General features: G+C 44.5%; 1 protein-coding gene across 2 annotated transcripts in view; it reads left to right on the plus strand.

The window, feature by feature from the left end:
* Positions 1 to 26,011, plus strand: part of Kazn (kazrin, periplakin interacting protein) — a 992,111-nt gene that overhangs the window by 255,983 nt on the left and 710,117 nt on the right. For both annotated transcript variants that reach the window (XM_063235547.1, XM_063235549.1), the window contains exon 2: positions 14,159 to 14,316. In XM_063235547.1, coding sequence (XP_063091617.1) covers positions 14,159 to 14,316 — 158 coding nt within the window. The remainder of the gene's footprint in view (positions 1 to 14,158; positions 14,317 to 26,011) is intronic.

Raw genomic sequence — 26,011 nt, forward strand, 5'->3', positions numbered from 1 at the left:
CTCTTCCTAAAAGCTGTTAATATGACCTTAGACTCCCCTAGACTCCAGAGCTCTGCTGGGTGATGCTAATGCCTTCTCACCTTGACATGGCCAAGAACTTGCTCCGGTCTCCCTCAGCACCCAGTGGAAACTTAGTATTTGCCAGTTAGATGGTCCATGGCTAGGCTGATCCCTGCTCAGGCTCTGACCCTTGAGGCCACTCCCTTACAATAATGTGATTTGTGAGCCTGGTGCTGTAGTACATGTCTGTGATCTCAGAGCTCCAGAGGCTGAGGCAGGAGGATGACAAGTTGAAGTCAGCCTGGACAACTTAGAAAGCTCCTGTCTCAAAAGAAAGAGCTGGAATGTAACTCAGTGTTCCCTGGGTTTAATCACTAGTATTGGGGTGGGGGGAAGCATTTGTCAAAGGAAGAAAGTATATCTCAATCGCTTTGGTGCTGGAATGCAGACCATGTGTCTGTTATCAATAGTGGCAGGTTTTTTCCTGCTGCCACTTTGCCTTCCAGGGGCCATAAGTTCCCCTCAAATCAAGCAGAGGGATTTGTGGCTGGGAACAGTTTGCCTTTAAGCATATTTCTTTAATTTGAGGGGAGTATCTCAGGCTGAAATACAACATGGACGGAAAAAGCCAGGGATCCTTTCTCTGTGGTGTTGGACTCTCTATGAGGTGGTTCAGTAGAAGCATCATTATATGAAATTACAGCAAAAGAATCATCCCTTTCTTTCCTTTCTGTTTTTTCTCTTGAAGGCATCTGCACGGTCTTTAATTCGTCAGAGGACAAATAGCACTGGCGTTGTGTGACATGTACACAGCTAGTGTTAAGTGTTCCTGTCAGTGTTGGGATAGGTTACAGTTTTAAAACTTTCCCCCGACTTTGGGCAACTTACTGTTAAATTTCTCCTTAACACTGAGGCCAGAGCCAACTTCCCTGGGATGTTGGGAGGTCTGTTTCTCAGTGGACCCTGTACGTTTGTCACACCAAACAAGGTCACATGTAGGCAGCAAGCAGGTCAGTCCTTCCCACCACAGAGCACTGGGTCCAGCTCATTCTGCCCCAGCCCGGAGCCTCCCAGTTAGGTTAGGATCCCAGCGTCTAATTAGCATGCAGCTTCCACCTCCGGTCTGGCCTCCTCACCTCTGCATGCAGTGCTGGCAGTGAGCATCCTGTCCTGGCCTGCCCAGACCTCTGGGACTTTCTGAATCTCATCTGCACACAGATCATGTCCTAGGGCTCCACAAGGCTGCAGCTGGCTTGCATACTAAACACTTCAACAGCCTATTAACATGGGGTGTCGAAGGTTGCTGCCTCTCTAGGCAAAGGGAGCCCCTCTCGGGGCTTCTCCTTGAACTCTTCCTGAAAAGAGCAGCTGGAGGACTTGGAGTGGTTCTTCTCATCCTCTCCTCACCCTGGGCCAGCGCGGGCCCTGGGGTACCCGCTTTCAGTCTTTGGCTTGCTTTCATTGTGGTGGGAACTTGTGCTTTTAGGGGTGTTATTGTATGTAAGGAAGACTTGCAATTATTCATAGCACTCAGTAAATAAATTCTTACTATATTTGTACTGTGCCACGGGGTGACTTTTCAGGCAGTCCAAGCATGGTGCTTGCAAGTCTTTGTGTACAATTTAATGCATTAATTACAAGTAGTAGCCATTGTTCGAAGCAGGTTCTCTGGTTTTATTTACTTATTTATTTTTTATTTTTATTTTTTGGTACCGGGGATCGAACTCATGACCTCGTGTTTGCCAAGCAGGCACTTTCACTGCTGAGCTAAACCCCTGGCTGGTTCTCTGGTTTTATTCACTTTGTTTAATATATGTCTAGTTTTATATCCTTGGAAATATATTCACTTTTAAACTTTCTTTAATTTAGTATTTAATTTAGTCTTTTTTTAAAATCTCAGACTGCTCTTTCTTTGCCAGGTATAGGTGAGGTTTTTAAGTTTCATGGACTCACTAAGAAAGTGAAGAGTAAGTTACAAAACTTACTTTTTTGAGGAAGCAGTGGAGCCCAGGCTGCTCTAAGCTGCATGAAATGGTCAAGGTGTTCCAGGGTTTGAGGTTAAAATCTTTAGGATTTGCAAACTTTTCCATTAAAAGATATTTAGCAAAGAGGCAAGAGACCTGGGATCCCTGGAGTCAAAGTCAGGGGACCAAGAAGGAACCTTCTCTGAAATACCGTTTCATTTTAAAGTGTCCTGTAGTTTTGTATTGCATCTGTGTTTCCTTATGTTTTCATGGAGGAAATGTCCCCGCCCAATGTCTCCCACCCTTGAAGGGTCCCTAGGGGAGAATGTGGGACATCTCCATCCAGTGTGTGGTGGTCTCATTTGAAAAGTCAGGCTAAATACAAAGGTAGAACCTGAGAATGCCTGGAAAATGGAATTTAGAGAAATTTGGAGGGTGAAGAGGGAAACAGAGAAAGGCATTGTGGGGGATGCAGGCTGAAACCGGGGTGTGGGGTGGATAAACCCCTAAACCTAGAGCCTACAGTCTGCCCTCCGGAGGCCCAGCAGGACCGAAGGCCACTGAGCCTCCAACTCAGGGTTCTCTGCCTTTTCCTAGATCAGTTGGTTCCGGGGATGAGAGAGGCCCCCAGCAGCAGATGGCACCTTTCCCAGGACTGCAGTTCCGATATTCTGTCTTCTGTCACCATAAGAGTGACGGGTCCTTGGCTCCATTTCTGTCTCCTTGAACCAAAGTCCATTTCCGCACTGCAGTCTTTACCTGGATAATGACATTCAAATGAAATTTGTGTATTATGCCCAGGTGAGTCTTCTGGCTACCTCAGCTTGCCGTAATCTATTTCTCACAGGTAACATTATTGTGATTTATTCCTTCACAGTCCCCATTAAGGGGAAGTGGAGCTGGCCTCGCTAAGCAGAGAGGCTGCACTGGGAGAGAAGTTAAGCCAGGCATGGGCGGTGCCCACCTGTCCCTGCTGCACGCTGGGAGGCTGAGGCAGGAGGAGTGTAAGTTTCAACCCCACCAGGGCAATTTAGCAAGATCTTGTTACAAATTAAATAATGACCTGGAGAGATAGCTCAGTGCAATGGCCCTGAACTCATGGGACCTGGGAGAGAAGGACAGAGAATGAAAGCACCTCTTATCTCTCCACACATTGACACTTGTCAGCTCTTAAGTCAGGTGGGAGTGCAGAGGGCGTGTCACTTTGCAGGTGGCCTTTGATGCTCATTTTGAAAGAATTGGAAGGAGAGATAGGTGGGCAGGGTCAGCATGGTACCGGCAGATCAGAAATGATTCCATTAGAGGACACAGGACCGAGTTGCTTGAGAATTAAACTAGGGGGCCCCTAGACTCACAGACTCAGGGTAACATCCTTCGATGCAGAAGCATCCTATCGGTCCAACTGGCACACACAGAGCTCTTCACGGGTGCCCAGTTCTGTGCCCACAGCCAAATCACTCAATCTCGAGCCTCAGTTTCTTCAAATGGAGGATGGAGCCAGTAAGACCCGAGCAAGGGCTGCAGACAGAAGAAACGTGAAGATGCACAGCTCCTCGGCGCTCAGCATTCAGCAGGTGCTTAGCACACAGCAGCTGATGGTGAGGGTGGTGCTCCCCTCCCCCACCTACCTTTGAGCAGGGCCTGGAAGTCACAAAGCTACGTAAGCACCGCAGCTCTTGTGTGGTCTGGAAACCAGAAATGAAAGGCCAAAGTCATCACCGGGACAAAGAACCTTGGTTATGACGCATGGTCACTGACCTGCAGTGTTTCAACTAGCTGTGGGTGAAGACTGTGTATGTCCAGCAGAGACCATACTGCAAGTGCTGGACTGTGGTCTTTTCCTAGGCTTGTGATGCTGGGCAGGAATTGTCACAGCTGCCAGTCACAGAGTGGGGACAAGCCATCAGAGGACTGTGGCGTGGATCTTTGATGCACGGTAGATTACATGTGGTCAGGGCCTTTTGACGTGTAATTATTTTATTGTCCTGGGTTTTTTGGAATGTCACCCCATCATAAGTTGGGGAGCATCTTTTCAAACTAGGGTTCTCTTTGTACTGAAGCCAATTAAAGCTAGCCTCAAGGGACAGTCAGGGCAGGAGACAGCTTGGTGCCAAAGGGTGCAAGCCAAGGGTTACAGGGTCCTGTGTCTGGTCTGCAGTCCTGTCTCTGCTCTGTGTTGTTTCCTGGACCCCTACCACTCCTCTCCTTCCCCCCTCAATCTCCTCACTGTAATTTTCTCCTGTGCTTTCTTTCCTCCCTCTGGACTACACCCTGGCACATGGCCATGTTCTCACAGAATTTCCACGTAGTGTCTGACAGTCTTGGTGGATCCCAATCATCAGGGAGGCAGTGCAGAGTGTCATGGTACATGGGGTGAACACGAGGCCATGGGAATAGGCAGGGGCTGATCTCCAGGATGGCTCCAGTGCACCTGGGGCATTGATCCCTGAGAACTGCCCTCCGTGGCTGGGTAGGGGATGATGGTTACATCAGAAGTAGACATGCTGGGGGCTTCTAGGAACTGGGCAGTGATCATAAGTAATAATCATGATGATGCTGGCTGACTGCAATCACTGAGTGGCTCTGGGCCAGGCCCTGGTCTAGGTACATCCCTTGTGCATGGAGTGGACGTGGCTTTATCTCCATGCAGCTGTACTCAGGGCGGGGGTGTCAATGCCTCCACTGACACAGTGAGTCACAGATGGAGGCAGAGTTTGAGCTCAGAAGCTCTGACCTTGAAGTCCGTGCCATTAATGGCACTTCTGGAAGAAGTGATCTCTTCAGTGGGTGGTGGCAGGTGGGACTTGAGCCTCATTCTGACTATGACCTTGGCTTTCCCCAGCCAGGGCCACATGTGGCCTTCAGGATGGGACTCTGAGCCACGTGCTCCAGCTCTGGACTTACTCTGGTGTTGCCGAGCTTCGCAGTGTATCAGCCCTCAAACCGCTGCTCGGCAAGGTCCTGTTCAGCCACTGCCTGGCTGGGACTGTGAGCAGTGTGGGCAGTTTCCCCCTGTGACTTTCCCACTCCCAGAGGATGGCAGAGAATTGGTTTATGTTGAGTCCTGGGTTCTAAGGGTTTGGTTTGTTACCTTTTTTATACCCAGGTAGCTGTGCAATTCAGGTCTTTTCCATTGGTGCTCGATTAGGTCCTGTCCCCATCTCACCATGAGACAGATCCCAGAGGCGCCCTCTGTGCTAGAAAGCACCCACCTGCCCCCCAGGGAGCCGGCATGGTACCAACTTTGTTTTATTTTATGTTTTTGATAGTGATCTTGAGCTGATCTCCCAGGTTTTTTAAAAAAGAAGTTGCAGTAAAATTTATAACCAAATTTATCATTTCAACAATCGAAAGTGTGCAATTCTACAGCGTTTAGTACATTTATGATGCTGTGTGACCTGACCATCAGCAGCGTACAGTTTCAGGATGTTTTTATCACGGCAAGTGAATATTTTACTCACTAACCAGTTTCTCTCCATCCCCTCCTTGCCTTAGTCCCTGAGATCTACCAACCAGCTCCTCATGTCTTTGACTTTGTAGGAGATTTCTTATAAACAGAATGACAATTTCTTATAAGTTTGGGTCTGAGGGTTTTTTTTGTTTTGTTTTGTTTTGTTTTGTTTTTCTTTCTGGTACCAGGGATTGAACTCAGGACCTTGCACTTGCCAGGCAGACATTTATGCTGCTGATCTAAATCCTCACTCTCATGGTAGTTTTGACTTGGAGCCCACTATCCCACAGTGCCAGGCCCAGTAATGAGGTAGATGAGAACACACTATAAGATTTTTACTAGCTTGCCTTCTTGTTGGGTAGAAATCCACAGTAGAGTTACCTTTTTTTAAAAAAATTAAACCTCATAAAGACACTCACCCAAAAAAGTTCCAGAAGCATTTCAGAAAGTGGCGAGAACAGTGGAACTAATGTGTTTGAAGAAAGGGAGAGTATTCTGAGAAGAAGTAATGGCAATATATCTTTCATTGTAATTTTTTAAAAAGTTTAAAATTTACTCTAGATTTTGATAACCCCTCAAAGTAACATGTATCAGTACTTTCCTCCCTTTTCATCGCTATCTAATATTCCATCTCATGGTTATACCATATTTGTTTATCCATTTATTCCTAGGGTTGTTTCTACATAGGCTACTATAAGTAGTGCTGAGGTAACTATTCATGTACAAGTATTTGCTCAAACAACTAATTCCAGTTCCTTTACCTATATACCTAAAAGTAAATTCCTGCTCCTCTGGAAATTAGGTCTTTAAATTGTGTCAGAACTGTTGAATGTGTCCCACAGAGACTACATCCTTCCATATCCCCACCAAGGTGTGCAGGGGTGAGGTGGGGTTGGGTTTAATTTCTACACCTTCTTTTCCCCAGCATCAATGTTTGACTTGCAGGATGAATTTTATTATAGCAACGGGGGGAAAATCTGAATTATTTAGACTTCATTTATTTAATGAGATCCTATTAAAGCAAGAACTGGAAACTTGTGAGCATTTTAATGCAAAATACATCATAGCTTTTGAAATACATGACAGGCGAAGGTTGCTTAACATGTGGGTATAAATTTGATCATTAGCTCACATCTGTGGACCATAGAAATGACAAGAGTATAAATCCACGGAGCTCTTTGTGGTGAGGCTGTGCCCGTGACATGACTTATCTGGCATATTTTTCTATGAAAAAGTACACTGCTCCATCTCAAATGACACCCGGACTTCTCTGGCAAAATGAGCATTTAGGGCCATATGATTATTATTTCATGTTCTACACTTCATCTGACCCATAAAAACAGAGATTCAGCACGGTTAGCTGTTATTCCTCTTCTGCAAACATTAAAAGACTTTATGTGCACCTCCTATTTTTGCTAATGACACAAAATGTTGAGACTAGCCATGTTTTGCTCTCTGCCAGCCCATGAATGTGCCATCCTTATCTGCAACCTAAATACATACTCGTTAATGTACACTGGGATCCAAATGAACACTCCGTATAAATCAGCCTGCTCCAGAAATACGTGTGTCTGCAAATTTGTAGAGCAAAATAACAGGAAATAAATGGAGCCACATTTTACATTCAGAAGAACCAGCCAAATAAACTGGTTTTTATGACTCAATTTCCTAAACTCAGGTAGGAAAGAAAGCATATCTATGGCTGTGCGTTCTGTAATCCATCATACATTTTCCGAACAACACTGTTTGGTTGAGATTTTTCTAGGGCAAATGGAGAAGGCTGTTGGTGCTGCCTGATTCTAGGACAAGGCGGAGGGGGCTGGCTTTTCCCTTCATTCCTGACATATTCTTTATTTTTTGATTTAGACATTTATCCAGGCATTTTGCATGTGCTGTGCTTAAAGCCGGGGATATGGTGATGTGCAGCAGAAACACAATCACTGCCCTGTGTCATGAAAGTGTTACAGTTACTTATTAGCTGCTACTGCTGCATAACAAGCCACCTCCAAACTGAGTGGTGAAAGACAGATGTGGGGGTGCATGTCTGTAATCCCACCACTGTAGCAGGCTATAGTAAGAAGGTTGTAAATTGGACCCCAGCGTGGGCAATTGAAATATCTTAGCCAGAACTCATCTCTAAACTTTAAAAAAATGAAGAAGGAAGAGGAGGAAGAGAAGGGAAAGGAACAAAGAGAGGAAGGGAGGCAGGGCAGGCTGGGAATGTAGCCCAGCCAATCTGGATGTCCTGGGTTCAATCCCAAGTACACAAACTAAAACAGCACTAAATGTGAATGTGCAAATTGCTGTCGTGATGCTCTCCGTTTTGTGGTCAGGACCTGGGTGTGGGGCAGAGGGGCGGCTCCCTTCTGCTTTGCTGGCCCTGGGCCTCACCTCGGAGGACGTGGTGGTGCAGACGGCTGGGGCAGGGCCTCAGTTACAGTGGGAGGCTGGGAACTCTGGAGGTTCTCCACCTCCAGCCTCCTGGGATTGGGACCTGTGTTCAGGTGGCTTTCTTCCCTGGCGCATTTGGCCCCTGGGGTGGGTGGTTGGAAGAGCCAAAGCCGGCCGACCACTCTCTCCCCATGACGGCCTTGCACGAGGGCTTCCTCTGAGCACAGTGTTCTCAGGTTGCTTTGGTACCTCGTGTGACAACTGGTTTCACCCAGAGCGAGTGTTCTGAGAGTCGTGGGCAGAAGCTACAGGTCTCTTAGGACCTAGGATTAGGAACCCCAGACTTAGAGGGGAATCAGAGCCCAATTCTCAATAGAAGGAGTGCAAAAAATAATTTAAGAGCATCTTTAATCAACCACAGAGGGAGGCAGTCAAATAATTATACAGATAATGATTGCAATAATGATGATGATAACAACAACAACAACAACAATAATAATAAACACAGGCGTTTTCGGCTAAAGAGAGGGAAGTAATTACAGTCCCCCGTTACTGAGAAACGTGCAGCAGAATCCAGGGCAGTACTGATGTGGCCAAGAATCTCTGTCTTGTGTCTCAGGACCCCCTGTCTCTTCTCCTTTGGTTCTATTTTTAGGCAGGGGCTCCTCACGCGATGGCAACCTGCTGCTCCAGCTTGTAGCAGTTCACCAACCCCACCTGAAAAAGAGGCCCTGTCTGGTCCTCAGCAGTGCCACGGCGGGTCCTGGGGTTGGCTCTGCTTGCTGGCGTCTGAGTCCTGCGTCTTTTGCCAAACCAGTCACCCTTCCCAGAGCCATGAAGTTTGGATGTGCCAGGCGGGGACTCTGCCCACCTCTGAGACCTGGGACAAACCACAAGCTTGGAGATTGCTTTCACAAAACAAAAAGGGATTCTTTGTTAGAAAAAGAGAGAGGTAGATGCCAACCCCAGGTGAAAACGTGATGGACCCATAACACAGCCTGTCACCGGGGACCTGCCTTGAGGATAGGCACACACATCGAGGAGAAGCAGGGACACAGACGCTCCCTGCTGTCACTATTTCCACGTATTTATGGGCATCTATCAGGTTTCCCTGGTGTGTGAGGCACCAGGCTAGTGATTACTGAGCGCACAGAATGTGTTGACAAGCGGTTAAAGTGGAAGGTCCCAAGGATTGGAGGGCTGGTCACAAGGTGGCCGTGGCACACACAAGCTTTTTTGGGTGACAGTTCCCTATGAGAGGGTCCATTGTAGTGGGAGATGTTTAGAGGTGCAGGGGTTGGTATTATGAAGGGGGAGGATAAGGCTTCCCCAAGGGTGGGGCCCTGGAGATCGGGCTTCTGTGTGTGGGTGATGTCACCCAGCAACACAGTGGGGACCCTCCAGGTCACAGAGCCTGAGGCTGCCGTGGTTTCAGGTCATTATGGCTTCTTTTATCTGACATCAGCAAGCAGATGTTGGGGCAGCTGTGTGGGTCACATAAAGCAGACAAACCAACCAAAGCTTAGCTGAGTTTATATTTAAGGCAATCGTATATATATACAAGTTTGAGTTTGGCACCAGGAGTCTTTTGAGCTGACAGGTCTCAGGCTACAGGCAAGAAATAAAACAATCTAGTGGTCAACACACAGAGGCCACCTTCAGCTCCTTTATGTAAAAAGGACTTTGTAATTAACTGAGTTATAAATCTAACAATTAGTTAATATCAGCACATTGAAGACCTGAGGCACAAACTGTGAACAAATTATTAGAGTAGCTAACATTTTTCATGTATTTACTCTGTGGCAGGTACCATGCCACATGCTACATTCAAACTACATCAATTAATCTTCAAAACGGCTCCACAGGCATGCATTATTATTACCACTGTAGTTTTATTCCTGTCATCTGCATTTACAGATGGGAAAATGGAGGGGTTGAGGCTACGCGGCTAGTTGGACGGGTGGCTAGAGTGGAGATCCAGGGGGATTCTTCCCTCCAATCACCTGCCACCCCATCTCCCAGCGACCAGGCAGTCTCTGCTGACCTCAGCTTACATTGGTAAGGTTTGAGGGAATCCCCAAGTGATGCCTCTCATTCCATGTGACGCTCCTAGGATTGCGTGGGTGGTCCCCAGGTCACAGCAGTGCAGCCTCCTGAGCAGTGGCTATACGGGAAGTGGGCAGCATGGAGAGTTGCCCAGGGCAGGACAGGAGGGACAGCTGGGTTGACCCACAGGAGAGCAGAGGAAGATCAGGTGGTGTGCAGGCAGGACCCGGTGCCTCTGGTCCCCTAGTGCCCTGCTGTTCCATGTCCACTTTCTTCTAGGATCCAGGAAGTTGTCATGGCAAAGGGAACGATCGTCAGGGCACCACATGATGGCTCTTGGATATTTAAGTAGCCAAAGCGAGTCCCATGTTGCAGCCTGACATCAGTGAAAGCAAGGAAGCATGCTTCTTCCACAAGGAGGGGTCCTAAGGGGGATTCCTCAAGGGTAGGCTGAGAGAAGGGCAGATTTCAAAGCAATAATTAAACCACCATAAATGGATTCATAAACAGATGATTGCAATACAGTGCGGTAGGGTTCCTGGCAGGATTCTTTAAGCACCAGAAGAGATGCTAAACTCTATCAGTTTTTCTTTTGGAACAAAGTAAACAGAGCAGGTGTTGGTGACCCAGCCTCAGTTTCCAGAAGGAGGACAAATAGAGTTGTGATAGATGCATTCTGAGAATTTGAAACACAGAGAGAAAGCCCTGACAGTAACTCTTCGCTCCCGAGAACTGACTGAAGGAGTTTTGCTGGTCCACCAGGGTCGGCAGGTCCAGGCGTGAAGGGCTGGGGAGCTGGGGTGTCCAGGGACAGTGCTGTTCTGGGTTACTCTTTATTATGGTTTGGAGTTTACTTGAGAATTTAAATATGCCTCTTTAACCTAACACCTTGTGCCTGTAAATAATATTATACCGCTTTACATATTTTCAGTTTTTTTTTTTTTTTACTTTAGAGAGAAATAATAAAAAGAATGATACAAAATGTCAAAATAAGATAGCAGCAGGGTAACAATGGTTCATGCTTGTGCATTGTTGTCTCCCAAGTAAGTGCTCAGGTTACAAGGAAAAAGCACGAAAAATGGTTCAAACAATACAGGCACAAACTTTTCAATGAACTAAAAGAAATCTTAACTATCTTGTGTATATACATAGATTTTTTTCTTCTTTTCTCCATCCCAGTTTCTTTTTCCTTTTGAACAGTGTTTTCTCATTCCACAATCTCTATTGAATATGTTGGATCTTGTGTACTCTTTGAGCTTCTCCCCCTAGGGAGACGATGTGATGCTTACATATGTGAGTCTGATTTATGTTGGAGTCTCACAATATGCTTCCATTCATGTCCTCATTCTTGGTGGTAGTATTGTGATATATTTAAGTTCCATGCATGTGATCAACCTATGCACACATCATCCCTGTTTTTTACTTTAAACATCAACTATATTTTAACTAAATTAAAAAAGGAGGAAGTATATTTACGTTATTAGTGTATTTGCCTTGGCAAATATTTTTGTTGGTTTTCATAAACACAAATGTCCTGCTTCCACCTAGAGAAATTCCTTTATCATTTATTTCAGTGCAAGTCTGCCAGGGCGAAGTTCTGTTAGATTTCCTTTACCTACAAATGTTTGTCTTTTGCCTTTCTGTTAAAAAGATATTATTGCTGAGTGTGGGTTTCTCTAAGTTGGCAAGTTTTTTTTTCCCACTTTAAGTAAAGTCATTTCTTTTATCTTCTTATTTGTGTGACTCTAATGAAACTTTCCAATTAGAGTCTGCTATCATTCTTTGTTTTTCTGAATCAAACTTGCTTTTTTATTTTGGCTCATTTTAAGATCTTTTTAGAGAGAGGAAGCCCGAGTGTGTGTGCGAGTGTGTGTGTGTGTGTGTGTGTGTGTGTGTGTGTGTGTGTTTGCTAACAATTATACTTTGATATCATTTTCTTTGTGTTTATGCTGCTTAGGGCTTACTGAGATCCTTGAGTTTATAGTTCTAACACATTTGGGAAAAAATTTGGGCACAATCTCTTAACTATTGTTTATTGTCCCCCTCTCTATCTTGGACCCCAGATGTATATAAATTAGGCAACCTTGCAGGTCACGTTGTTACCAAGATACCATCCAATCGCGCTGGATAATTTTGTTGCTATGATTCCAAGTTCACTGCCTTTCTCTTCTGCTATGTCAATTATGACATTGATCTCACCCAGTTAAAATTTCATTTTTGAGCCTTAGATTTCCCTTTGGTTCTTAATTAAGCTTGCTATTTTTCTCCTCTACAACTGTGTTTTAGTTTACAACCTTAAACACGTAGAGCACATTCCCGACAGCTGTCTTACTGCTGTGCTTGCTAATAATGTCACTTGCGGGTCTGTTTCTATACACTGATTTCTCTCTGTTGTGAGTTTCTGTATACTGATTTTTATATGAGTTATGAGCTACATTATCTTGCTTTTTTTGCAAGTCAGGTGATTTCTTATTGGATATTACGTATTATGAACTTTACATTTTTGATTACTAAGTCTTTCTGCAAAAAGTGTGCAGTTTCTTTTTTCTGGCCAATGTTTTTAACTTCTTCAAGACTATCTAGATCCTTTCAAGACTTACTTTTAAGCTTGTTTTTTGGGGTGGTGTGGAACAATACTAGCCTATAGGTATCAGTTGGCCTCATTTCTAATGCCTGCACGTGTGATGCAGCTACTGAATACACTAAATATTCCAGCAAAGTCTCTGCTCTCAGACTGGTGATCTAGCAACAGTAGCCCCAGGGGATCCCCTACAATTTTGGCTCACAGGTCCCCAGTAACTTTTTTGAAATTTTTCTTGCCTGTTCATGTAGGTAGTTTTATTTTACCTATATGCAGGGCTGATGTCCAGCCAGCAACTCAAGGAAGTCCTGTCGAGATTTTTGGAGATTTCCGTGTAATTTAAGGGCCAGGATTCTGCCCTGCAAATCTCTGCCTCAGCCTCCCAATTTCCATCTTGTAGGGAGACTCAGGGCAGTTTCTGGACTCTGTAGCTTCTTCGTGCTGAAGTCTGGAAATTTGCACTCCTCAGCAGACGTGGAGAGGATGGACTAAGCGTGTGTTTCTCCCTTTCCTGAGGAGCACTGGCTGTTGTTTCTAAGAGTGTCCAGTTTTCTAGTTATTCATGGCAGGGGGGCAATCTGGGCCTTCTTCCTGCCTTTGGCCGGAAGCAGAAGTCTTCAAAGCCACCCTTTCATATGCCAATTTAACGATTTCCTTCCCCATTAGAATTGTGGCTAGCACGGTAGCTTTACTGAGAACTCCTAGGCCGTACCTGTGTTCATTTATTTGCTTGTCTGTTTGAAAGCATCGATTTAGCTGGGGTATGGTGGTGTGTGCTTGTGATCCCAGCAACTGAAAAGCTGGGGCAGGATATTAACAATTCATTAGTACATGGTGTGGGAAACTTAGCAACTTTGTGAAGACTGAAATTAAAAAATAAAAAGGATAGAAAGATAGCTTAGGTAAAGACCCTGGGATCAATCTCCAGTCCTGGGAAAACAAAACAAAATACAAGACAAAAACCAGTCTAGATTTACCTGAAATTTATAGAAATTCATAATTTAATTCACTGACATATAAGAGAAATAATTCTGTAATATTTACTTGGTGCTGTCTACTTCTAGATAGTATAGGAAATATAATGGTACAGAGTTAGAAAACTTTTGTTCTTATTGAATGTACAGGAGAGAAAGCAGAGAGAAAACAGCGTAACAAATGAGATAAAAATCTTAAAATCTATAACATGTCAGATGGTGAGTGCGGTGGGAATTATGAGGATATAATGATTCTCCCGGCCCACACGAGGTACTGGTTGGAAACATGCCTGCTGCACCTTCATAAACTTTAATGACAGAGGCCATCTGCTTAGAGGTAAATCAGCCAGCCATATTACCATCAACGTAAATCTCGGCCAAGACCATCCCCTATGCCCTGTTAATCTCTCTAGCTCGTGAACACTTAACTGCAAGGCCACATTCCTGGGGCTGTTTGCTAACTTGCTTCCTTAGCTTCTCTAACAACATTGGATGCAGCCTGAGGTGGGTTCCACGTCTGGTTTTGCTCAGGAGCGTAACCCAAGAACTCTGTGGAGCTTTGACCTTCAGAGAGTGGTCGATAAACACAGGCTAGCTGTTAAATCATTTGTTAGAGGAATGCATGGCTCCACGACGTGGTTCTTGAGATCTCTCTGATTTATATTTCGCTTTTCTCTTGAAATGTGTCAGTCCATTTCACTCTGAAAATTACCAGTTATAACTTCATTTTTCTCTCTTTCTCTTGTCACAGCTGTACAGTCTTTGCATACCCTGAATGACCAGATTTCCCACTTTATTGTCACCAAGTCGAAGGCACTGGAGGAAGACAAGGACCCCTTTCTACCGACCGAGAAAGAGACTCTGAAGAGCTCCATGATTTTGATGAGGCACCTTTTAATGGATGCTCAGGTACAAAGATCAATAGAGAAATTCTACATAGAGGGGTGTCTTTTTTCTTCCCTGGTATGAATGCTCAGCTATCAAACCTACTAAAAGTCACTTTTGTGATAAACAACCATATAACAGATATTCTAATATTGTGTGTCCTGGATTTCTGATTAGGTTATATTTGGATTCGGTATTAAGATGGCTTCTTTTTAAATAAGTGTTAAGGCTTAGAAACAATATATATGTTGTGTCTGCGAATTTAATGGTTCTCCCACTAACCCTGGAAAGTGAAAAGCCATTTACATACAGACTTGGCAGGCATCAAAGCTGGCAAAGATGCTGGAATGCAACAAATACTTCTCCCAAACTGCATCTCCGAGCAGCTAATGAATATTTTGGTACAGTTGATGTACCACCCAGTAAGTGAATCAGCATTCTTTTTGTCGTTAACACCAGCAATGAATTCATTCCAGAAGGTATTTTGTTTGTTGTCTGCTATTGTAGAGTTGTTATTTTCGAAGGTTTCCCTTAGTAAGCTATTATATTGAAATATTTAAAAATAAGCTATCTCCTCGTTCTGGCTATGTTGGTGGCTGTCTCCAGAAATGCTGATAGACAAACGGTAGGTGCTTTAAGAGGCCTGGTAGTTTCTTTTTAGTGTGTGTGTGTGTGTGTGTGTGTGTGTGTGTGTGAGAGAGAGAGAGAGAGAGACAGAGACAGAGACAGAGACAGAGACAGAGACAGAGAGATATTCCTGGAGCTTTCTTCCTGAGTTTGAGTTTGTGTTCTCTTAAATAGGAGTGAGATCAGAAGGGTCGGTGGTTTCCTGCGTTCGTTCTGTAGCGAAGATTTCGAACTGTGTTGTTTTGCTTTTGTTTCTATGGTGGTGAGGCTTTATGTTTTATTTTTTGAATGAGTCCCCAAACCTGGATCTTGTACTAGTAAGACTAACTGGCGATGCTTTTGTGTGTGTCTCATCTGTCAATGTTTGAAGCTGCCCCGTGGCCCTGTGGGATTCTCGAGGCCCGTGTTGAGATACCCCGAATTATGCAAAGCCTTTCATTCCTATTCACTGTGCTCCCTTCCCCTCTTATTATGAGCAGCGGTTCGGCTTCCCTGTCCTCCCCAAGCTGTCGGGAGAGAAAGGAAGCATTCTGAAGTGACAGCGGCCAATTTTCAAACTCAGTAAAAGGGAAATTTAGAGCAATTTACTGAATAAAGAGAGCAAATTGTTCTTGAAAGGATTAACTTTCCTCAATGCCTGAACTCAATCCTATAGCTAACACCCCAGCCCGGGAACCATCTAAATGAGTCCCCAAAGATATTGTGCAAATGCTAGGTTGCAAAATCTAAGAGAAGAAACAATTCATTGTTTTTGTTTTCTAGCACATTTGAGCTTGCCAGTGCCTGGAACTGGACTTCGAAAATTTTAAATGTTAGAGAGAAGTTGGATAGTAGGAACCAGAATACCGCTGAATGAGAGGAATAAGTCGTGCTGTCTAGAGTTTACAATGCATTCTATATTTTATAAGTAACTAAAGAGAATAATTCAAAAGCTCCCAACATGGAAGTGATAGGAAGTGATACATTTTTAAGGAGACAGAAATGCCAGTTACTTTAGTTTGATCACAACATATTGTATACATTTGAATTACCACACTGTACCCCAGAAATCTGTGCAATCACTAATGGCAATTAAAATGTTTTCCATTGCTTAAGGAGAAATTTCTTCTCCTAAATGCCTAATTCAGTTGACAGCTTTAATCCTCACTGGTACTGAAAATGGTTTTTCCTTTTTTAAAAAGGGGATTAAAATCGCCTATATAATGTGGTTGGTAGGAATATTTTATTATCTCATTCTCTCCTGTTCCCAAATCAATACACACCAGATTGTTCTCGTTTAGATACTAAGATAAAAGGTACCCACGTGCAGTTATGTACTTTAAAATCGAGATGGGGTGGGTCTACTTCCCAAGGAAACCCTCAAAAGGTTCCTGGAAAAACTATTGTCTTTTTTAACCTCTTACTGTTCAAAGATTCCTTGTTTATTTTTCTTTCTAGAATAATAAAGGCTGAAATCTGTTCTGATTAGTTTAGTCCAAAAATACCACCCCCGTGTCTTTTCTTCCAAACTCACTATTTGAAATATAATTTGTGGTTTGGAGTCCACATCCCTGGCGGAAGTCGAATGCAAGCACATTGTCTAATTCCCCCAGGCTCAAAACAGCTCTGAAATGCACTCTCAGACTGATGCTGCCAAGTTTTCACAGCGCTTAAGGAACTCAACATTTTGAGAATGGCAAGAGTGATGTCTGGAAATACATTATTTTGGGGGAGAATCTTTATAGAGGGCGTTTTCTAGAAGACAGGTCATTTTTTGAAAATCTCTTTTAAACATTGCTTCCTCTTACCTCATTTCCAAAGAAAAATGAATGTACTTATTTATCTCTGAAGTTCATTAATAGGGGGAAGTTGACAGAATTTGAATGTAATTTACATGTATGTACATCCTCCCATCAGGCCTGCATTTGATGATGTTAGTACCCAACTGGCAGCTGTGTGTGCTGTGGGATGCATGCTGAGGGGTACCCGCCCCACTTAACTTTCTTGGTATAATATCTCTGGCACTTCCATGCCCCAAGGGCTCTTCGTAGATTACGGTGAAACACTCTGACACCAGTTTACAAGTTGAAGGAAGTCGGCAAAAAGTATTCCAGAGAACCAGAGGCTGTTTGGGGAAGGGGCTGCTTGCAGGCATAATTGATTCTAGTCACATCTGTCTTGGAAGCAATAAATCCCCTTAGGAGGATGTCAAAGGCAGATGCGTTCCTGTGTTGTGAAATTCCACCTCTGCGGATTATAAAACAGTGTGCCCTGAGCAAACACATCTCCCCTGTGGAATGGGGGTACCAGAGATGACTGGCAGGCCTGACAATCGTCCTAGCGAATGGAGTCAGGGAGGGGGCATCCACAGGGGCAGACCCTGAAGCCTGCCATGATTTATTCATTCCTAAAAGTTTTCAGCCTCAGGGTGTCTGAAAGAGCCTGAGCACCTCAATTTGCATTCCATTCCCTCTTCAGTCTGCAGGTCCCCAAATTCCATGAAGTATCCCATTCAGATCTCATGTGAAACCTGATCTCGGGGCTTTTATTCCAGAGAGCTCTGTCTAAACCCCAGAATGCCAACTCAGCCTAGTAAATGATTAGATTCATAACTCCAAAGAGCAATTCTTTCTGGTGGAGAGTAATTCTTTGACTCACACTGTGTGACTCTGCATACTAAGAGGGGTTGATTACAGCAAATTAAACCTCTCATTGGCAGTAATCCTCCTCTTCCCCCCAAAGACTTCCTATCAGTATTTACTAAGGGGGCGCAAATGTTTGGGAACCTGGGAAGATGGTGCGGCTCCTGGCAGAGGCCTCCTCTTGAAGGACAAGTGCCAAAGAACAGAGACCGTCATGAACCCTGAGCTCCTTCTACCACTGCATGAACACCAGAGGAGGGGCCCATGCTTCACCCATCCAGGGCCGCTTCTGGACCTGAGCAGTGAGCCCCTGGCTTCCTCGCCTAGAATTGCCTTGGGGAGCGCCTTTTTAGAGAGGTTGGGACTGGGCACAGTGCCTTATACCTGTAAACCCAGTAATCTGGGAAGAGGGTGAAGCAGGAAGATGGTAAATTGGAGCTCAGCCCAGGGCAACCTCGAGATTTAGTGAAATCCTGTCTCAAAATGAAAAAGGATTGGGGGCTGTGGGTGTAGCTAAGTGCAAAAGCCCTAGATTCAATTCCTAGGAGGGTGAGAGGGAGAGACAGAGAGGGGGAGGCTGGGGTCATGGGCACAACCTTCCTGTAGATCTGTCTCTGCGAACAAAGTAAAATAAGCAAAGCTTTAAAACTACAAGCAATCACACAACTGACATTTCTAAGCAAGTCTATGCCTGAGCCTGGCACAAGGCAAATGTTAGGTGGAAAAGCAATCCAACAGACTTCGTCCTCTAAATTCTTCCTTTTCCCCTGCTCTTTCCTGCCCTTCCCTTTTCCTTTTGTCTCTCCTTCTTTCTCTCTGCTCCCCACTCAGCCTTTCTTTTCTCCCCCCTATTTTCTCTTCCTCCTCCCTCCCTTGTCTCTGCCTCTTTTGATTGGCAAAATAAGTCTTTGTTGGGTCATGGAATGAATCACCTTCTGCTTTTTAAATTTCCTTCCCTTTCTTTCCCTACCTTCCTCTCTTCTCACCTGGGTTTCTTTCTGTTATTTGCGATGAGATCACATTCACCTAGGCGAGGTATTTCCCTTGCCAAGTGAGAACCACGGTCCCCAGCAGGCAGGGTAGCAGGAGGCCAGCCTGGCATTCAGGAGCAGGTGAGGACCCCGCCAGCATCCAGAATGGAATATACTTTGGGTGTTTTTTTTTTTTTTCTCTGTTTAAAAGTGTGGCTTAGCCAGCTTTCCTAGTTAGTTATGCTTTCTGATTGGTTTCTGTCTGAATCAGACTGAGTTAACTTGAATAGGTCAGTTACCTGAGCTGTGTGGATACTCACTCTAGACCGACCCTGGATGGGAGAGGGTGGCTTGGGCTAGAGAAACCCTTCACTTGAGCTCCTGCCGAATACCTGGGAGGGGTTAGCACTGCCAGGTGGCCATCACCTGGCACTGGGGAGGCCACTTTGGGAACCCAGCCGTTCACAGGTATCCCAGAGGTGCATTTCAACTTGATTCTTATGTCACCAGCACTTTCCATCCCTGCAGATGCTCTCTGTCAGTGCCGTGGTCAGGCTGGGACCTGTGAAGATGACTAATGTGGTCTCCTGGTGCTATCCAGCCATGGCTGACTTCATGATGAGACCCATGAATGTGACTGTGCTGTCAGCCCTAGAGAATGTCTTTACCCTCAGTTTGCACAATCAGGGGCATCAGCAGGTGTCTGACCCAAGAAGGTCACAGGCTCTGGCTGTGGTGATGAAAAGCAGCCCAAGGGTGAGGGTTTCTTATCTCCTCTGAAATGTGACACTATCCCCCAAAAAAGGACCAGCATGCTCTTCCCAGCTTTAGCAAGCAGAAGAGAAACTCTGGTTTGAGAACAAGGACAAACAGGTAAAGCTTTCGGCCCAGGAACATTACCCTGGGATATTTTATAGTCTATTCTCCCATTGGATTTGTACCTGCTAACGGTCACAGAAGGAAGCAATACTTAAATAGACACTGATGAAAGGAGTTTGCCTAAGTGAAAAGCCCTTGGGATAAGCTAATTGTTCGAGTCTTAGCTCACCCTCTCCAGTGGTCGCTGTGTTTGTCGTGGCAGCTGCCCCTGTGCACTGGAAAAGACAGCACTTACATCTCACTCTCAGATGCAAGACATAACAGCTGCCGCCTGGATGTTTGCAGTAGCTTACATAACTCTTGGAAGTCTCCTTCTCATTCGTCCACGGTGATGTTGATTTTTAAAATATCCAACATTCCACCTGCAGGGATTGCCAGACTTAGACGCAGTCCCATCAGTTCCAGAGCGCCTCTGTAATCACCTTCCCCATGCAGAAGGAACGGAGGGGGAGATACGACACTGCCGCGCTCTTCCTCTGCCCAGCTGGGCTCTCAGCTCTTTCAGAAAAGTTAATAAAGAGGATAGAATTCTCCAGAACCTTGATCAGCTTTGCCAAATCCTAAGGTAGAATTGAGAGGGATGCAAAGTTGTTTTTAGTGTTTAACATGCCAAGGTATAGGTACAGCTGGACAGCAGATTCAGAAAAGAGGCTGTGCATTGCCGTGTTCTGGTGAGAGTACGCATGTCCTGGGATGGGCAATGTTTGAGTAGAACAGTCTCCAGTGAACTGGGGAGGTATCCCCGAACACTATAACGGGCGGGTTTATTTTAGTTATTTATTTATCATACAGGTTTTAGATACCTAGTGGTTGCTTCATGTTACACATTCAAAATGATGACAAAGTAGAACTTCTGTTGATCTAGCAGTTGATATGAGTGTGGTGAGAAGAATCTGAAAGAGTAAAAAAACCAGGCAGGCGGCGGGGTAGGGGTGGTGGTGAGAGCACTTTGGCCTGAGCCACAGGGACTAACTGGTTAGAAAGGCAGAGGAAACAGAACAGCGTCTTATGGAGCAGCTCTTTGAAAAAGCATGAGACCACGTCTCAGCAAAGACGGGAGGGAGGAGGGCAGCTATGGAGCTGTGGGGTCAGAGTTAATGGGAAGCAGCTTTAGATTGGATCAGTGGACTCCAGTCACGGTCTCTCTTTGTGTCATTTTGATCATGATTCAGATTCTGGAAATATCTGGACTCTTTGTCTTCGGTCGTAGGCCCCCCTTGTCTATGGCCATGGGACAGTCAGTGTGCTGATGGGTGGGTGGTCTTACCAAGAGTGCAAGATCGTGTGCAGTGTATGGAATTATCCCTACCATGAGGAGGAGGAGTGATGCCTAGCAGATGGCACCATGAGTGGAGGCACCAAAAATTCTACAGTGTACCCTGCATATGTGAACCTTGGCCTACCACTCAGCTTGGCCCTGCACTAAGCCATAGAGACAGAAAGGGACAGAACTGTGCCCCCTTCCTCCACATCTGCATTAGTCTATTTTTTGATGCTTTAACATGTTACTTGAGTCTGGGTAATGTATAAAGGAAAGAAGGTTATATTTGGCTCAGAATTCTGGTGGGTAGAAAGTTTGGACAGCATGATGCTGGCATCTGGCCATGTCACAACATGGCAGAGAATGAAATAGCTTCATGCGGAAGGTGCCAAGCAGGTGGGGTCGTTTTGTCTGATAGTAATCCATGCTCACAGGGACTGGTTAACTTCTGATCCAGTCCTGTGAGGTAGCATCAATCCTGGTTATGAAGGTGGAGCCCCCATGAACAAGTCACCTTACACTAGGTTCCACGAGCTCAAGCCACCATGCTGGGGACCAAGCTCCCAGCACATTGGACTTTGTGGAATGGATCTCACAGGAACCATAGTGGGGCTCGAAGTCTACTGGGGCGCAGGCAGGCCGAGGGTGCCGGTGTTAATCTCTGGGGAAAGTGGTGGTGGAGGTGGCTGTGGAAGCTCCGAGAAAGACTCAGTTGATATTTGCAGATGGATTTTCTGTTTACAAAGTATTTTCAGCAGCATTTTTCTCGTTTTTTCCCTCAGCTGTGAGAGGTACAGAGAGGTGTTATCTCATTTTGGAAACCAGGTATTAAGCTTTGCTAAAACAACCCGTTTTATTTTGTACTACGCAGCCCATCACAAAGCCAGCATAATTGATTTCTTGCTTGTAGGTGTCGACCCTCAGAATATTTGCTTCTCAAGGGGTTATTAAATAGAGAGACAGGGATATGTAATTTTGAGGAAAAAAAAGATGAAAGCTGGGCTTCTGACATAGAATATCACATGTAACTAAAATGTTTTGACAAATTTAATAATTATGAAATTCTTTTCTAAAGCTAAACTCTACCCTCTCCAACCCCCTGGAAGGTTTAGGGTTCCAAGAATAGAGTTTGGCCAAATCATTTAATAGAACATAAAAAGCATCACAGGTTCCCCTGCCCCCACCCCATCCCAAATCCTGGTGTCTTCATAATAGCTGTTGTCATCTTGGTAAATATTTTGTACCCAATCCCAAAATCACATCTTAGATGAGTGGGTTCCAACTGAGGGGTGTGGGGAGAAATTCTGCTTGCCCAAGGGGCTTTCGGCGATATCTAAAGATGTGTTTGTCACAATGGATGGCAGTCGTGGATGGAGCACCAGGACTACTGACATCTGCTGGGTAGAGAACCGGAGGATGTCCTTAAACTTCCAGCAATGACAGGGCATTCCCACACGGGCAAGAAGTACTCAGCTCCTAACATCAATAGAGTCAAGGTTGAGAAACCCTGTTTTAGAGCCAAGGTTAACATTCTGATTGTTTATGAAACTCTTTCGGCTGCAGAATCCATTGCTTTGAAGCCCTAGATCATAAGTGGTCCTCAACATACACCTTAGTTATCCAGTCACTCATTTTCTCCTCCCTTTATTGAGTGTCCACTATGTGCCCAACCATTGTAGTTGGGGTTTGCAAGGGAATAGATTTAATAGAGGGCACATAATTTATAGGATTATTATATAATTTTCACCGCAAAAGTCAAATGCAGAAGAGTGCAAGAGATTTGTCCATACACCAGAGACACAAAGAATCCAGCTGAGGGCCTGGATCCCACGGCAGCATCCTCCATGAGTCCAGTTGGAGGCCTACAGCCCAAAACAATGTCTCAGGCAAGTCTGTATCAAGGATCTGCACTGGAAAGGCCCAAAGTTCAGTGGTGAAAGTCGGGGCCAGCAGGATGAAGGATCTGTGTGCCAGCAGGCTGAGGGATCTGCAATGGAGCCAGAAAGTGACATTCCAGGTAATTACAACAGCTCCCCTGAAAATAACTGCAGCCATCCTCAGAGACAGCGAGGACTTTGAGCTCCTTGGATGATGAGAACAGCTGAGTTCATATCAGGAAAAGCAGTGTGACAAGCTTTTTCAGGAGAATCAACAACGCACCATCTTCCCCTCCAGATCTCCTTTAATGCTGCTAGTAACAATTCTCAGATGGGGCTCTACACCCAGCACCACGCTGACTCAGTTCACCTGGGTGTTCCAAGTGGCCCATTCGTTAATCTACCACACCAACTGGTGCTAGAGCATTGGAGAAACAATAGAAAATGAGAGAAGTGATGGTTGCTTTTAAGGATCCTGAATTTTGTGGGAGAGATTTATGTAAATACGAAAGTGAATACATAACAGATAATAATGTTTCAATTGTTTTTATAAAGTTATGACCTAATTTGATAAGACAACCTCTTTGAACGTAACATTTAAGCTGAGATCTGCAGAGTGTGGTATGCATGGGGGGAGGAGAGAAGGAGAGAACTCTTCTTGGGCTTTACTGTATATATTTGTACTTTAATTTAGTTGTGTGTGTTTAGTATTACCCCATGAGGTAGCTGGAAATAGATCCCCTGAGATGTTGCAGAAGATGTTTGCAAATTATTTATTCCAGAAATTTACATTTAATTTAGGGAATGCAAAAATTCCAACTGGTCCCGCAGGAACAGAGCATCTTTTAATCCTTTGCTTGTTGGCATCCAGAGAGGAGCCAGGACCTCAGTCACTTCTCATTACATGTTGGACATGCAGAGGCACACAGAAGCCTGGGGAAACAGCTGTTTGAGCTCCATGAGCATTGAGTCAGATGGATGCGGGGAAAAACAAGGAAAATGCAGAGTTATTTTAGACAAGAAAATGAACAAGCCAGGGTTTCTATTCCTTAACGGAAGAGATGCCTCAGAGAATCTGGCCAGCAGTCAATTCCCAATTATGCACCTGTACGCTGGTAACTCCAGAGCAGCTGTGGGCAAGGCATCCCCTCCCTGGTGGCGTGTGCTTAGGAAATGTAAATTAATGTGGTTCGGAATGAGACCTAATTAGAAAGGTAATTTCACTGCCAATATATTTTTTCACCATAATGGAATTCAATATTGGACTTTTAAAAAGTATAGGTTATAAGGCATTATTTTTATGTCGTGGCTCCCATCCGTTAGCCAGATAATAGAGAGCTGAATGTATGCCATGTAATTAAAACCCTAAAACAATGCACACTTAGAGCATCAATTCTTATACAGGGTTCTGGGATGTCCCATTCATGTTCAACTCAAATAGTCCCCCTAGAGCCTCCAGGTAAATTGAGGCATAGCATTGCTAAGTGTCATCATTTTAATCCGATGTTAGATCTGGGAACAGAGCCAGCAAGCTTCCTTGGTGCCAATCCAAGTCAGTGTTTCATATTCCTCCACGTGGTCTCTAAGCAAATCATACTTAATAACAGTTAAAGGTGAGATGGCAACTTGACTGCTCTGAGTGCTCGCTCACTCCTGTGTGATTTGAAATAAAGTCACACATGTGGTTCAGCTTAGTAGACTGGATATTTGCCTCTAGTATGCACACTCAGACTTGATTGCTGATTTGAGGTTAATCCTTGTTTTTCCTCCTCTAAAAGTATAAAATGAAAAGACACTCATAAAAGTCTTGCCAGTGAAACTCATGGCTTGGATGTGTATTGGTTAGCTACTGCTGCATAACAAAGTATTTCCAAGTTTGCCGGCTTTAAACAACAGCTATTTGTTTATTTCTTATAAAGTCATGAGCTAATGGAGGAATTGTGTTAATATAGTCAGGTGTGGCTGATCTTGACTGATCTTGTTCATACATTTATGAACCGGAGGCCTAGCCTTATCTGCAATGAATCACTTTTCCTCCATGTATTTCTCACACTCTCCTAATAGGCTAACTCCAGAATATTTTCATAGTGGTAGTGTGGATCCATAAAAGGAAAAACTGAACAAAGTGATCATGTTTATTTTTTAAGCAATAGTGTTTAAAGTCTTTATTTGTATCAAGTTTGCTACTGTCCCATTGGTCAATGTAAGTCATAATACCAATCCCAGAGACAGTATGAGAAGGCACTGTGGAGCCGGACGTGTAACCAATCCTGCACACACATCTTCAGAAGACACTGTAGAATGACTGCCATGATTTGGACATGGTTTGTCTCCCAGTGGTTTATGTGTGAGTAGCTTGGTCCTCAGGGTGGTAATGTTAAAAAGTAGTGGGACCGTTCAGAAGTAAGCCTGGCAGGAGGTCATTGTTCATTGGAAGTGGTGACCTCAGAAAGGACTCAGGGGGCAGGTTGGTATAAAGAGCACTGCTTGACCTCCCTGGTCCCATTACTGTTTTTCCATGTGACCTCTGTCTCATGTGTTCTCACTGGGAGACAGCTGGGGACCTTGCCAGAGCCAGCACCATGCAATGGAGACTTTCAGCCCTGAAACTGTGAGCTAAAGAAAACTTCATCTTTATATATCACCCATCTTTAAGTATCTTCTTAGAGTAATGGGAAAAGGGCTGACACACAAACTCTTGATGACTTCTGGACTGTTTTAAATGGAAATTTGAAATGCCATAAGTTTCATGAACCCTCTTCTTTTTTTTTTTTTTTTTTTTTTTTTTTTTTTTGCAAAGACTGGTCTTGTTCATTTAAAGGATGTGAGTTGTGCACTTCTGCCCCCCTACACAGGCACAGAAGATGGCCTGTGTGTGAACAGCTGGAAGACATATTTTAAGAGAACTCTATGTCAAGGGTGGACAGGATGATTTCAGATGGGCCAGGATCTCAGTGTGGTGGACTTAGAAATATAACGAGCTGTTAAGAGATCATCCATCCAGCTGGTAGTTAGAGGCAGGTGCATGATTAAATTGTTTGACAAATACTTCCTGGGCTTACATCAACTATCTGAACACAATGGCAAACATGTCATGGAGACATGAAACTAAATATAGTGAAGGGCTATGGAGTACTTACTCTGTATAAAATCATCTGCTGAGGATTTTTACCTCTGTGATCTCATTTAACACGCTTAGTGACTATGTGAGGTGCATAATATTTTCCCTGGGTTACAGATGAGGAGACCAAGGCCCAGATAAAACATTCACTTAGGTGAAACAACTTTGCTAGTTTACTTGCAAAGATGGTCTATGATTCCTCACTCTCTCCCTTTGCAACAAGACTTTGCAGCCTCTTTTCCTTAAGAGGTAGAGTTTCTTTCCCTGCTCCTTGAATCTGAGCTAAACTGTATTTTTTTTTTTTTTTGGCCAAAAGAATGTGGTTTAAAAAAAGGATGGGTCATGTCCAGTTCTGAGACATC

The sequence above is a fragment of the Cavia porcellus genome, unplaced genomic scaffold (genome assembly GCF_034190915.1).
Source record: "Cavia porcellus strain 051 isolate PalLab524CR breed Dunkin Hartley unplaced genomic scaffold, mCavPor4.1 scaffold_25, whole genome shotgun sequence".
NCBI classification, from domain to species: Eukaryota; Metazoa; Chordata; class Mammalia; order Rodentia; family Caviidae; genus Cavia; species Cavia porcellus.